This window comes from Nilaparvata lugens, chromosome 4 (genome assembly GCF_014356525.2).
Source record: "Nilaparvata lugens isolate BPH chromosome 4, ASM1435652v1, whole genome shotgun sequence".
NCBI lineage: Eukaryota > Metazoa > Arthropoda > Insecta > Hemiptera > Delphacidae > Nilaparvata > Nilaparvata lugens.
Window position 1 is genome coordinate 55,422,539 of NC_052507.1, and position 12,876 is coordinate 55,435,414.

At 34.2% G+C, this 12,876-nt stretch overlaps 1 protein-coding gene across 2 annotated transcripts in view; it reads left to right on the forward strand.

Moving 5' to 3' along the window:
- Nucleotides 1–2,206: 2,206 nt before the first annotated feature.
- Nucleotides 2,207–12,876, forward strand: part of LOC111056100 (translation initiation factor IF-2, mitochondrial) — a 28,992-nt gene continuing 18,322 nt past the window's right edge. Inside the window, exons 1-8 of one of the 2 annotated variants that reach the window (XM_022343528.2) lie at nt 2,207–2,417; nt 4,157–4,340; nt 5,240–5,354; nt 6,610–6,799; nt 7,511–7,671; nt 9,140–9,313; nt 10,262–10,311; nt 11,739–11,953. In XM_022343528.2, coding sequence (XP_022199220.1) covers nt 2,368–2,417; nt 4,157–4,340; nt 5,240–5,354; nt 6,610–6,799; nt 7,511–7,671; nt 9,140–9,313; nt 10,262–10,311; nt 11,739–11,953 — 1,139 coding nt within the window. In that variant the 5' untranslated portion in view covers nt 2,207–2,367. The remainder of the gene's footprint in view (nt 2,418–4,156; nt 4,341–5,239; nt 5,355–6,609; nt 6,800–7,510; nt 7,672–9,139; nt 9,314–10,261; nt 10,312–11,738; nt 11,954–12,876) is intronic. The other variant, XM_039425905.1, reaches the window with a different exon arrangement.

The following is a 12,876-nucleotide window of genomic DNA, read 5'->3' on the forward strand; positions in this document are numbered from 1 at the left end:
GTCATGGGATTTAGATATTATATCATATTACCTAGCCCATACATATTTAAGTATTATCTGAGCTCCAGTGTAAATGCTTCAATGGATATCATTCTAGTGCTGTTTGCACAGTGCGAGTTTAAACTAAATTTCATTTTCAACTGGATTAACCCCTAATTGCTACAAAGTGCTAGCTATATGCCCATACTACTACAAGCGGTTTCAGAGACCGCTTTTTAAAAAACTTATGAAATACTCAAGTATTTGTAACATGATGGTTTTAATCTGAACTATGTGTTTGCCCACTCAATTAATAGTCTTTTTCTATTTCTAAAAAATAAACAACTCATCCCCTTTAAAATTGAATGATCTTTATCCCAATCATAGTATATTTATTATAATTATGATTTGATTTGTAATCTTCAAAAAAAATTGTTCCAAGTGTTCAAAACTAGTCATGTTTATATAAATATATGACAACAGGTCAATAGAAATCTCTCGCGGTCTGAAAGACCGATCGTTGTAATTAAGGGTTTAATTAATATCAAGTCTCGTTTTTTATAATGTAGGTAGGTAGTTTATTCTTAGTTCAAGCCACCAACTGATCAAATTCAGTTCAAGCTTCGACTGTGCAAACGGACCTTAATCAATATAATCATTTCAATGTGATAGAAAACGTTCTACCATAGAATAAAAAAGAATAAACTATTAAAAGTGTTTTTTCTGTTCTCAATGCAATCCACCTCAAAGCCATTGATGATGATATAGAATTGAATCTGATCTCAAATTGTGGACTAGAAGTTCTCCTTTCACGCGCATTAAATTAAATTAAGAATAAATAGTTTTGAAATTATTAGTCAGGTAAGTTTAAAAAGAAGCCCAAGGTTTCAAGTAATTTATCCTCTCTCTAGAGTTTAAACCGTTTTTGAATTAAACAGAGTGATTGAAAACAAATTTGAATTGATTTTTTGGGAATGTTATCCCTTATAAACCCTGTAAGCTCAAATTTGTCTTTATCCAGAATCTTGAGAGAGGATAATTTTTTGTGAATCCTAGGCTTCTTTATACTTACCTAACTAATTTAATGCACATGAAAGGAGAACTCCTGGTCCTGGTCTACAATTTGAGACCAAATTTTATTCTCCATCATCAATAAGGGCTTCCGAAGTGGTTTGCATTGAGAACAGAAAAAACATTTTTGATAGGTAATAGTTTTCCTGAATAAACCTGTTGGTGATAGTATTTAGGTAAATGGTATCTAACAAGGAAAAACTCACATTGTGCAGACTAGGTGGACATTTCAGAATCCCACGTTCGATTCCCCCCTCCCAGTAAATTGTTGAAGTTTTTTATCAGAAAAAGCATCCGAGGGCTTCATTTTTATATGAATTTGAGGACACGGTCGTGATAGTTATTTTATCACAGTAGTAACTGTGGTTTTTCAAACACCTCTTTTCGAAAAGTTTTGGGCCGATCACACCCCCTCCCTGGATCCAAGCTTGGTACCGTTGAGGACTCTTCGGTTCCAGGCTAGGTACTATATATGTACTAACAACCTGCAAAAATTCAGCTTTCCCCTAATTTTTTGCGCAAAACCCTGTTTTTTGTCTTGATTGACTGGGCTATGTCCTATTATAAAATGCGATATTGACTCAAAATATGTTATATTGATATTTCATTTTTTATTTACTTTTTGACTTCTCATTCATAATTTGTATAAATATTAATTTTAGTGACGATTTTCAACTGCATAAAGTTTTGTTTTGCTGTTGAATAATAAAGAAAATATTCTATAGTGAGGTCCACATCATTATGGCAGTGTTTGATAGGCAAAGGTATTGCTATCCTTGTCCATCATTCAGCAAAGTGTATAGCGCTATCTTCCTCTCGCTTTGTTCTGTTGCCGGATTTTAACAATGTAGAATTAATAATTAATAAAATATTTTATCTTAATTATAAAAATTCATTATAAAGTTATTGGAAAATATAATTCCTTGCTTAGTAAAATATAATCGATCTTTTCAAACAAGAATGAACAATTAATATTACATGTATAAACCTGTATCAGCTACCGTTAAGAATCAAGAATGCATTGACAAGACAGTGAGGATTGGCAACGTTGTTCTCCTATCTTCCTCCACTATCTGTATGTCTTGGCGCACAGCGTATTGACGAGCAAACGCACGCCTATAGCCGCATGCCTCACCTGAGGCAAACATCTGTGGGTACTTAGCTTAAACCGTTGAATGAAAATTCTAACCTCTATTCCTGCAAGTTCCATTCCATGGTTCATGGTTCTCAACTTTTTGTTTTTCAAGACTTTCAAGTTTAGTTATAGTTTTTGAGTTTCACTGATGTTATAGATCTTTCATGTTCCAGTGATATAAAATGATCAAAAGCTCCAGACTTTTATTCCGAGCTAATTCCTCGCTTCAAAGGTAGGCAGTTTCATTTAACATGTCAAATCGCTTAAACATCAAGCTTATTACTATATTATTATATTCTAATAAATTTAAATCTGTTGAGTCTATAGCTATAGCCAATAGGCTAAGCTGTTTGATTGCGAAATGTATATGTAAACTACCGTATCAAAGGGGATCATGTAATATCTGACTGAAGGGATTACACAAGAGAAAGCTTCAATTAGATATAAGATCAAGTAATAGCAAAGATTAATACATATTAAGGCTCTTATCGCATTAGGCTATCAGAATGTATCTCCTACGGTCTACTTATTTATTTACATCTCATAATACACAAATCGAACATAACCTCATGTGGGGTCATTCAGCCATGGTTGTGGACATACTGAAGGTGCATGATACAAGTTATTGCAAGCAAACATCTTTCTCATTGCAAGCCAATTTTTGCTAGGCTGGGTATTTCAACAGTAGTCAACCACTTGCTGCTTTTTCGCCTTATGTAGGTACGTCAAGAAAAACCAATAGACTTCGTTAACTCGGACTGATGTAAATCACCACAACACTAGGCATTGTCAGCTGTTTAACTTCCACAGGTGCGCCTCCAGAAATTGCGGGTATGACACAGGAGTTCAGAACTAAGCTACCCTGCAGGGGTAAAGCAGTTGGACCTCAGCGTGCTCGAGAGAGTTTGTGACAGGTTTCCTGAGTGTCATGGCTTGTTAAGATACGGTATCCAAAAATTTCTGAATGATGACCAGTCTCAAATGCTATTTGGCCAAGTGCAATTAAGTTGAAGAGCAAGGCCTTGAAGATAATCAATTTTTTATTTGAATTCGATCACTGCTGTCTTGATCAAGTAGTGTTTTTAATTCGCTTTTGTATTTTATTCATAACATGAGGCCATTGATTCTACAAGTGTGGGTAATAGATGAATAAGCAGGTATAAGCAGAGAAAACTTACACCAGGTTGTTTTATTGTATGGTATAAGGTATTAGTCACGTTCACCAGTTGGTCGCCAAGTGTTGTCAAGGTAATTGCGGGTATAAGTTCGTATTGCGCTTATTACATTAGAGTGTATTCACTCACTATGCCAGATTTTGGCGGGTGGCTAACTCGGGTCGAAAGCCCGACCACCAATCATGTCTGAACTTGCATTAATAAAATTGCTCCTTGGCGACCCAATGGTGACCAATAAGGGTGACCCATGTTAAGAGTTGAATAAGCGTTTGTAGCTGAAATCGTGGGGTATTACATTGGATGCACGACATTATATGCAAGTGCACGCTAGACCATGCATGACTAAGAGCGTAGATGAGAGACAAAATCTGGAAAATGCCTTGGAAACACACTGAACGCGTGCACTTGCTGGTGGCGTTCAGTTTGAGCTGCTACATACACGTCATAACGTGTTTCTATGGCACTTTCCAGATTTTGTTTCTCATCTGAGCGCTTGTCATGCATGGTCTAGCGTGCATTTGCACATAAGTACATCCAATGTCCAATGTGAACATATCCTAAGGCCCGTATCACATTTGGTCACCGTGCTGGGTCGCCAGTGAGAGAGTCAGAGTGATGGCCGTGTTTAAAGCAAGCTGAGGCAATAGGATTAGTGGCTGAGTCTGAAGCCCTGATGTAATACGGACCTAATCGTTTTCATTGTATGTACTAAGATTTTATCATTTTTCCATTCTATTTTTGTTGAAATCAATTGCAAAACATTGACGATAAAACACTGTATCTATTTTTTTTCAAGGAGCTTACTAGTTATATCGGAATCCTTCTCGAAGACCATTTATACTACAAGCGATAGTAGAATACGTTCTGGAGAGTTCATTGATCACAGATTGAGAAACCAGTCTTCCAAGTATGTGTGCCAGTGCAGACATTTATACCTTTCTAGTAATCTGTACAAGAAGAAGAAGACGCGCGAAGAAAAGGTAAGATCACTTTATTTCTCAGTTATAAATTTCTGATCTCGGCCAGGTGAACCGTGCCGACTAAGGAGTTACACCCTTCAGGCTACTAGCGCTACCTATAGGGGGTTTGAATCCCGCCGGTGGGTGTGGACATTTGATCATCTTATCAATCATCCTCGCACTAAACAGATATGTGTATAAAATGATACTTATATGGTGTGACCTGGCTGCCTAATATCTTTTGGACACCCCTCATTAATTCCATGCCTCTGACTTGGCTGTTTCTTCGCAGTCAGGACCGACGGTTACTCTTATAACGTTAATATGTCCATCCGAAACACGGGAAAGCCCCGGAAAATGTATCTTGCCCAGGTTGGGATAATTATAATTCGCAGGTCTATCTCTCATTAAAACCAAAAGTAATGATCATTGTATTAATGATATTAAGTCAATTTAGATGCAATGTGTTCACAAAAAAAACCTTCTTTATTTGCTAGTTTTAATTATTTTTCAAAAAAGTATTTTCATTTTAAACTTAGCGTTTTCAGCACTAGGTTGGGCAAAAACCAACATTTCTCCAAGCACGAAAGTTTCATGAGATAGTTTTACAATTTGATTTGTACAAATACTTTTTGTCGTTGAATATCTACTTGATTTAATGCTATACTCATTGTTTGAAACTATGGAATCATTGACAAACGATTCGGTTTTAGTAATAGTCGTCCACAAATGATTTCAAAAAGCAAGCAGCGTAGTGTGCTACACAGGACCAGTTCATTATTAATTAAATTTATTGTAAGAATAGATCTGGAACATGAGTTTGTAACATTTGAAGTTTATAAACACTTTTTCCATCTAATGTTGCACCAATCATGATTTTATATTTTCTAAGAATATTTCTATATAACTTTTGATTCCAGAAACAGAAAAGAGACTTAGCTCTTCCTGACTCGAATCACAAGAAAAAACGTGTCATCCCAATATGGCTTGGAATGACTGTTAGCGACTTGGCTGAATCTCTCGAAATGACACTAGGTGATTTAAATTTATTGAATTATTCATTGTAATTGTCTTGGTTCCAGTATCGTAGATGACATTTACATCATCTTCTTATTGAGTATTTATAATGTTTTTCATAACCTCATGATTTTAGTTTCTTGACGATGCTCAGATATCAGTACCCAAGATAGTACCCCTAAGAATATCCGCTACATGGGATTATTTTCCATGTGTACATTTTCATCTTTTCACTTTACTTTATTAATAGGTGAGGAGGAGATATTTATGCAAGTATTAGGCGACAATCACATTAATCGTATCATTCATTCATTGTTTGAGTTTCTCAATGTACGTGATTTGAATAAATAAATCTTAATTAAATGTACCAGAAGTGTAATTAAATAAATTTACAAAACGACCCTTTTGTCTGGTAGCACTATATCCTTATTCGATTGCAAAATTAAATTAACTGGCCCCAGTACAAGACATTCAATTTATTTTGTATTCTTATTTTTTTCTATTCAATTTTTAAAGTATTTTAATGGCTTGGCTGAAAGCAGATAAATTCATCAACTTGATACTATTTTTCCAGTATAAAAAATAAAATAAAACTTGAAGCCAGCCGAGAAAGCAAATAGAAATAAAGCCATCGAGAAAGCACACGACACAAACAATACATTCGCAGAATAATTCATCAGTGAATAAATTTGATAATTCAATGCAATGATATTAAAACAACGATATCAAAATACGTTTTGTTCATTTAAAATACTTCCATTCACAAAATACTCATTATGTTGTTTATTTGAAATACTTCTATTTATTCAACAGATTTATGCTGACAGTGTTTAGCAGCCTAGAATTTGTCATCAGTGAGAAATAGTCATTGATCCCACACTGCGTGCAAATGGCTTTGATTTACCACGGCACCTCTGGTTAAGGTTGAATAGGTTCAGGACTGGGCAGGGGAGATGCCAGAGAAGTATGCACAGGTGGGGCTTTGAAGATTCTTCTCTCTGTGAGTGTGGGGAGGTACAGACGATGGAGTCATGCCCACTAACCAGATTCGATGGAGGTCTGCAACAATTAAATTTAGCTCTTGACGATCCCTTACTCTGGATTGATAATATTGTTTGCCAAACGTAGTACAAAGTATGTGTTTTAGCTTACTGTTTTTTTCTGTTCTATTCTTGATAGAAGCACTATGCATAGATAGTATATCCTTGTATTCTGCTGCTCGCATCATACTCCTATTTATAAAATATCTATTATGATATAATTTCAATTTCAGATAACTTACAAGAGTTGATGACATTCGTGCCCAACACAGCAATGTACAATAAGCCATCATCGAAATTCGACAATTTCGCCACATTGCAAATGGTAATCAAACAACTGGATTACCGGTGGATGTTGGTTCCAAAAGATATCAAAAATCGTGCCAAAGATGAGGAGAAATCTAATAAAGATATTGTCAGACAGTGAGTGTCGATGATATTTTTGTAAAATCAAGATTCATTTAACGTTACTATCGATCAGTACCTAACTTTAAGTTATAATAATTATTATACTATTTATTATATTAATTATATTACTGATGAGATATTTGTTAGAATGGAGTCCCAAGAAAACCCAAGTTGGGTTTTAAATTACTACAGCATTATCATTATTACTACAGCAATTACTACAATCATTTTAGCATAACTTCATTCTCCATATCAACCTACTCAAATAGCATAGTCACATAGCATATAGCTTATGTACTCACTATCTGAGTTTGTTGAATTGCACAAACTGAGAAGAAGTCATAATTGACAGGAGTATTACTGTAAAGCGCTGCGTAGGTAATTTATCAAGGCCTAAAGCTGAATCACACCAACTTAGGGTATGTGTACAAAGAGAGCGTTCAAACGTTCCAAATTTCGCGTACTTGGATACTAAATACATTGTTCTTCCTTTATTCATTTTAAATAATAATAATCTTTATTAGCAACGAAACGAAACATTATACAATCACTATTGCATAAAGAAGAAGAAAAATACATTTTCGACACTAAGAACATACATTGTACTGTATAACTTGAAATAATTCTTCTATTGCAAAATAAGATACTCTAAATAAATAAAATAAGAATCAGAAGTTCTCTCGAAAGGTATTATAAATACGGTATAGTTTTTGTGAACGTTTCCAGACCTCCGCCAGACCCGAAGTGCCTAGTTGCAAGATGGCCGGTGGTTACTGTCATGGGTCATGTGGATCATGGGAAAACGACGTTGCTAGATAAATTGAGAAACACTAATGTTGTTCAAAACGAATTTGGAGGTATAACTCAGCATATCGGTGCTTTTTTAGGTGAGTTCATTAACAAAAATCTCTCATTCCTCAATCCAACATCACTTACATAAACCTGGATAGCAGCTCTATTTGTATGAAATATATTTATTGACCGAAGCAAAGCTGAGGTCTTAGTTTCGACTCGATCGGCTTTTGTCTGTTTGTTTGTTTGTACCGCAGTTACAGTCGCAGTTATTGACCGATTTTGATAAAATTTGGTATACAAGTTCTTTGAAACAAGGCGCAGAAACGTATGTGTGACGATTTTTGATAAGACCTCCGGTTTTTTTGTAATTTGAAAAACCACAGACCAACCTCCTTCCAAAAAATTACTTCTTCGTATCTAGCGCCTTTTATTTAGCGCAATTTTTATTCTTTTTAATATGAAAGATCATTGTATTTACAATACGTTAAGAGTGAATCTTGCCCAAAATAAATATAAGTGAAAAACAAGTAATTTAAGTAATTTTTAAATAGAACCTGTGCCGCTCTTAAAATGTGCTGTATTTATTAATTGTAGAAACCTTCTCTTCTCACTTGACTGCACATTTTTTCCCCTTTTCAACTCGAAATTTCTTTGATTCATATATGAATAGTTTCTGGAAAACTATTATCTTTTGTTTTTCATTTTAGTATGAGTCTATGAGATCGGAAACCGAGTTGTGAGCATTTAACATTCTGCATAGCATAACAAGCCATAACATTGAAACCGCTTTCCATTAAATCACAATATACTGTACTTTCATAATGGCCCTTCTCATCAATTTTAAAGTTTTATTCATGAGCGAGGTCTACTGTTCGCAGAACTACTAGTTTATTTGCAATCACAAATCATATAAATATGACTGGGAAAGAACAACAGGCTTGGCCCAAAACTATTCCGTTCCTAAATTTTGATAATTAATAACATGTCCAAAAATATAGGTTATGTTTCTACTGTAAAGTTCAAGTTAAATTCTCGTCTAAAATTATATAATGAGCTAGAAATTTTGTATTTTAGAAGAATTGAAACACCAAATTATAGTTAAATATCACACTTAATTATCACTGCATATAACATAGAAATTTTGATTAATTTATTGATACCTTACATAAACTATACAACAATTTATTATAGTTATATAATATTAACTATAAAATCTTTCAATCTTTATCCATTAATACATTTCATTTATTGACAATCACAAATAATTATATTATGTTCAATAATATGATTGGAAGAAGACAACAGGTATAGCCCAAAACTGTCTTTCTTCCAATCTTTGATGAATACAAGTTTCGAAAAACGAATAAGGTTATGAGGTTTAATTCCACAACATCATAACTTGCATTTATTTATTTATTGAGATTTGAGTCTGCGTATTAATTCACTTCTGAGGTCACCAGTATAAATTTACAAAAAATAAAACATTAAATCAACAAAGGTCCTATGTATTTTGTTTAATTTGATTTGCGATTCACTTTCATGTATTTGATTATTTTGCAGTGACAGTCAACGACAAGAAGATCACGTTTCTGGACACGCCGGGTCACGCTGCGTTTTCGACTATGCGCATGCGTGGTGCTTCAGTGACAGACGTGGTTGTTCTAGTCGTGGCAGCTGATGATGGAGTCATGGAACAGACCGACGAGTCGATCCGGATGGCAAGGGAGGCTAACGGTAGGTATTAGGCATAGGTCTGTAGAAAGAGAGACCTAAAAGAGATCTTTCTATAGACCTAGGTAAAGGCTATTCGAGGTCAATTCCAGGATTATCTTCAGCTTCATAAACTGATTTGTATTTCAATTCCTTATTCTTATAGAATCACTACTATCCTTTTTTCAAGACACCACCATACTCACATTTTTTCAAAGGTTACTAGTGATTCTATAAAAACTATCAATTAGCCCTGTATAAATGAATAATTCAATTTGGTTGATCATTTAAAATCATACAACCTCTGAGAAAGACCTAATTGAAGGATTTATAGTTAATTAACTCAATATTAATTCAATTCAAGGTTAATTGCAGAATTAACTAGAAGTAATTCAAGGATTAAACTGAAATTGATAAACTTGAGTTAATACAAGGATTAAATCGAAATTTATTCAAAAATTCACACTAACTGAAGGTTGTACACAATGCGCAGCATTTTTACTGTTGTTCTCCAGCTTTATTAATAGCTTTAGTCAGAGCCTTTGTCATAATATTGTGTTCACCCTATCATAATATAAAGTATTTTATATTAATGTTTTACTTTTTAATTTTTCTTGACTTTTGTCAAATTTGACGTTGGCCGCTTGTCAGAAATTTGAGTTTCGATTGGCTATGTAACAGTATTGTTTCACTTCGATGATTGTTTTCTATCACTGGATATATGCGACGATAACTTGTATCGTCTCATAAAGGACAAAGATGTGGATGTGTATTTCAAAAATAATAGAACTTAATTTGTAAAAAGGTTACAAGAATATTTGTTTCAAATTTACACTCGCCAAAAGCCTTGAGTCTGAACTAAGAACTCTCTCAATTTTCATTCTTGTAAGTCATCTCTATTCATTTCATTTCTTGAGATTTTTTTCGATTTATCTTATTTATGTAATTTATCCATCTTATTTTTTGTTTCAGTGCCCATCGTGATAGCGATCAACAAAATAGATAAGCCACAAGCTGATATAGTAGGTATATACAGTTTAAATGATTACCCTATCATTTGTAGTCTCCTTCATACTCATGCATGCAGTACCGAACTTGATCATTCTTGAACTTTCTTCCCTTCATTGGACCACTTAGTACCACTCATTCCATTTTTTGCCTCATACTTAACTGCTTACTTTATATGCAATACCATTCCAGTGGTAAGGTTCGATTTGTGATAGTTTGTAAATTTATTCCATTACATTATTCAGCTGGTATCTAGTAGTTTATTCAGTTGGACTAAGATAAGACGTCTTGAACTTCGTTGAAGGAAGTTTCAAGACAGGAGTCAGTTTAAGTTACATGCAATATCTTTCCAAACTTCTTTAGTCCAAATGATGCGTTTGAGGTTTTTAAAATCTCCATAAAATTCTGAACGCCTTTTCCCAATAGCAACAGAGATTTTTTGAAATCCTTCTGAGGATCAATGGTTTGTATTTTACAACAAAGTACAATAAGATAATTCCTCCCGTAAACCAAGTATACAAGGGCTAGCTGATTGATAGACTCTATTACACTACAGACTACAGAGTCCGTATCCACAATAATTCATATTTTTGATTCCTTTTTTTCAAATTCAAAGTTGAAGATACCTAAAGTTCAATTATTGCTCATTTATCAAATGTGACTGATAATTATCTATATTTTTAGACTTTGTTGTATAAATTATTAGAATAAGAAGAGTTTTGGGCTTAGCCCAATTGTTGTATATAATAAGTTACATCCAAGCTTAATAAATGAGTCCATAGATAGATTTAAAATGAAACTTGAACTGGTTAGTGAAAACATCTTTGTGTTCTATACAAGAGTTCTTGGCTTCAGATATGATTATTGATATTTGATTCGTTGATTGCTTAAAGCTTTTCTTTCTTGTTTTAACCATTTTGATTGGCCCTTGTTTGGTACTGTGTTTGTATAGTGATGAATATTGATTGAATTCTACTGGATTTACTTTAGGTGTAGTTAGTCGTTATGTAATTAGTCATTATGTCGTTAGTCATTATGCTTGTGTTTATATATGTATACCGTATATATTTCCAATCACATTAAATTATATCCTTCTGACTTGTATTTTGTCTAGTATTAGTTTTGACTTTGTCTATTGTCAATGTTGCGTAATGACAATAAAAATTTATCTATTCATTTATTTCTTGTTTTCCGCAATTTTTATGTACTTGATGTAATAAATGAATGAATAAAGTACAATCCCAATCTGTATAATAAATTACTCTAGTTTATTCACTTATTAATCTATAAGTTTATTCATTTGTAAATTTTTACAAAATCACATCATTAAAATGATATTGGTGGAGGAAAAACAGGTGAACCCTCTAATATTTGCATCCCAAATTCAGAATAATATCAGTGAGATATAGTGTTAAGTCACTTTTACCTTTTTGGCCGCCAGGATCGCACGAAACGCATGCTGCTGCAGCGTGGCCTTGAGCTGGAGGAGGCGGGGGGTGACGTGCAAGCGGTGCCCATTTCGGCCTTGAAGGGCACCAACCTCGATCAGCTGATCGACGCCATCTTGATTCAGGCCGAGGTCATGCAGCTGAAGGCCGACCCCACCGGGCGCTGCGAGGGGGTTGTCATCGAGTCCAGGAATGACGCTAAGAAAGGGTGAGCTCTACAATAGAATGATTGCTCTATGGTTTCAAACATTGAAGTTCTTCAGTTAATCAGTAGATGATTTGCCATCTTGTGAAACCTCATTGAATACTCCAGCATGATAGATTGGATTGGAAGATAAATTATTCTTTGAATAAATTAAATGGGACCAAATAATTGGACCAATGGTCACTAGCTAACCAAATATCGGCGTTACAAATTGTGAGAGATTGTATCTTTCTCAAGCCAATATGACTAAAACTATATCTAAACTATAAATGGAATACATTGTGAATAAAATGAGTTGATATCGGTCTATGTTTTAACTCGGATTTTCTTTCGTCTGTCTGTATATATATATATATATGTATGTGACGCATTTACGGCCAAACGAGTTGATAGAATTCTATGAGATTTGGCAGGAACATTCCTTTTTTAACTGCGCGTCGATGTATACACAAGGTTTTTTGAAATTTTGCATTTTAAGGATAATATGAAAGGAAAATGAATTTTCTCCATACTCCGATATCACTATAATATCATCTACTCTGAAGATAGGATTAATAGTCCAGTCAACGAAAGATTATGGAGGGAAAAGTTCGGAACACAATTTTTGACCCCGCAGCTCTTATAAGGACAGTTAGTGGGTAAACATAAAGTCCTCACCCCTACCCCCTGTGCTAAGGGGATGGGGGTGGTTTGAAAGTACTATATTTTGTTTTTTGCATATATCTCGAACAATATGCGTCTTTCGGAAATTTTTCTTGAATACAAAATTGAAGCATACAAATTAGCCTACAAGTTTCATCCATTTACCTTCTAAGTTGTCCAAACAAAGCTGCGAAGACAAATATTGTGTTCCAAACGTTACCTCTTAATTTCCCTGTCAATAATTGATCTATTGTTGTTGAACTGAAGATTTGACACTCAACACT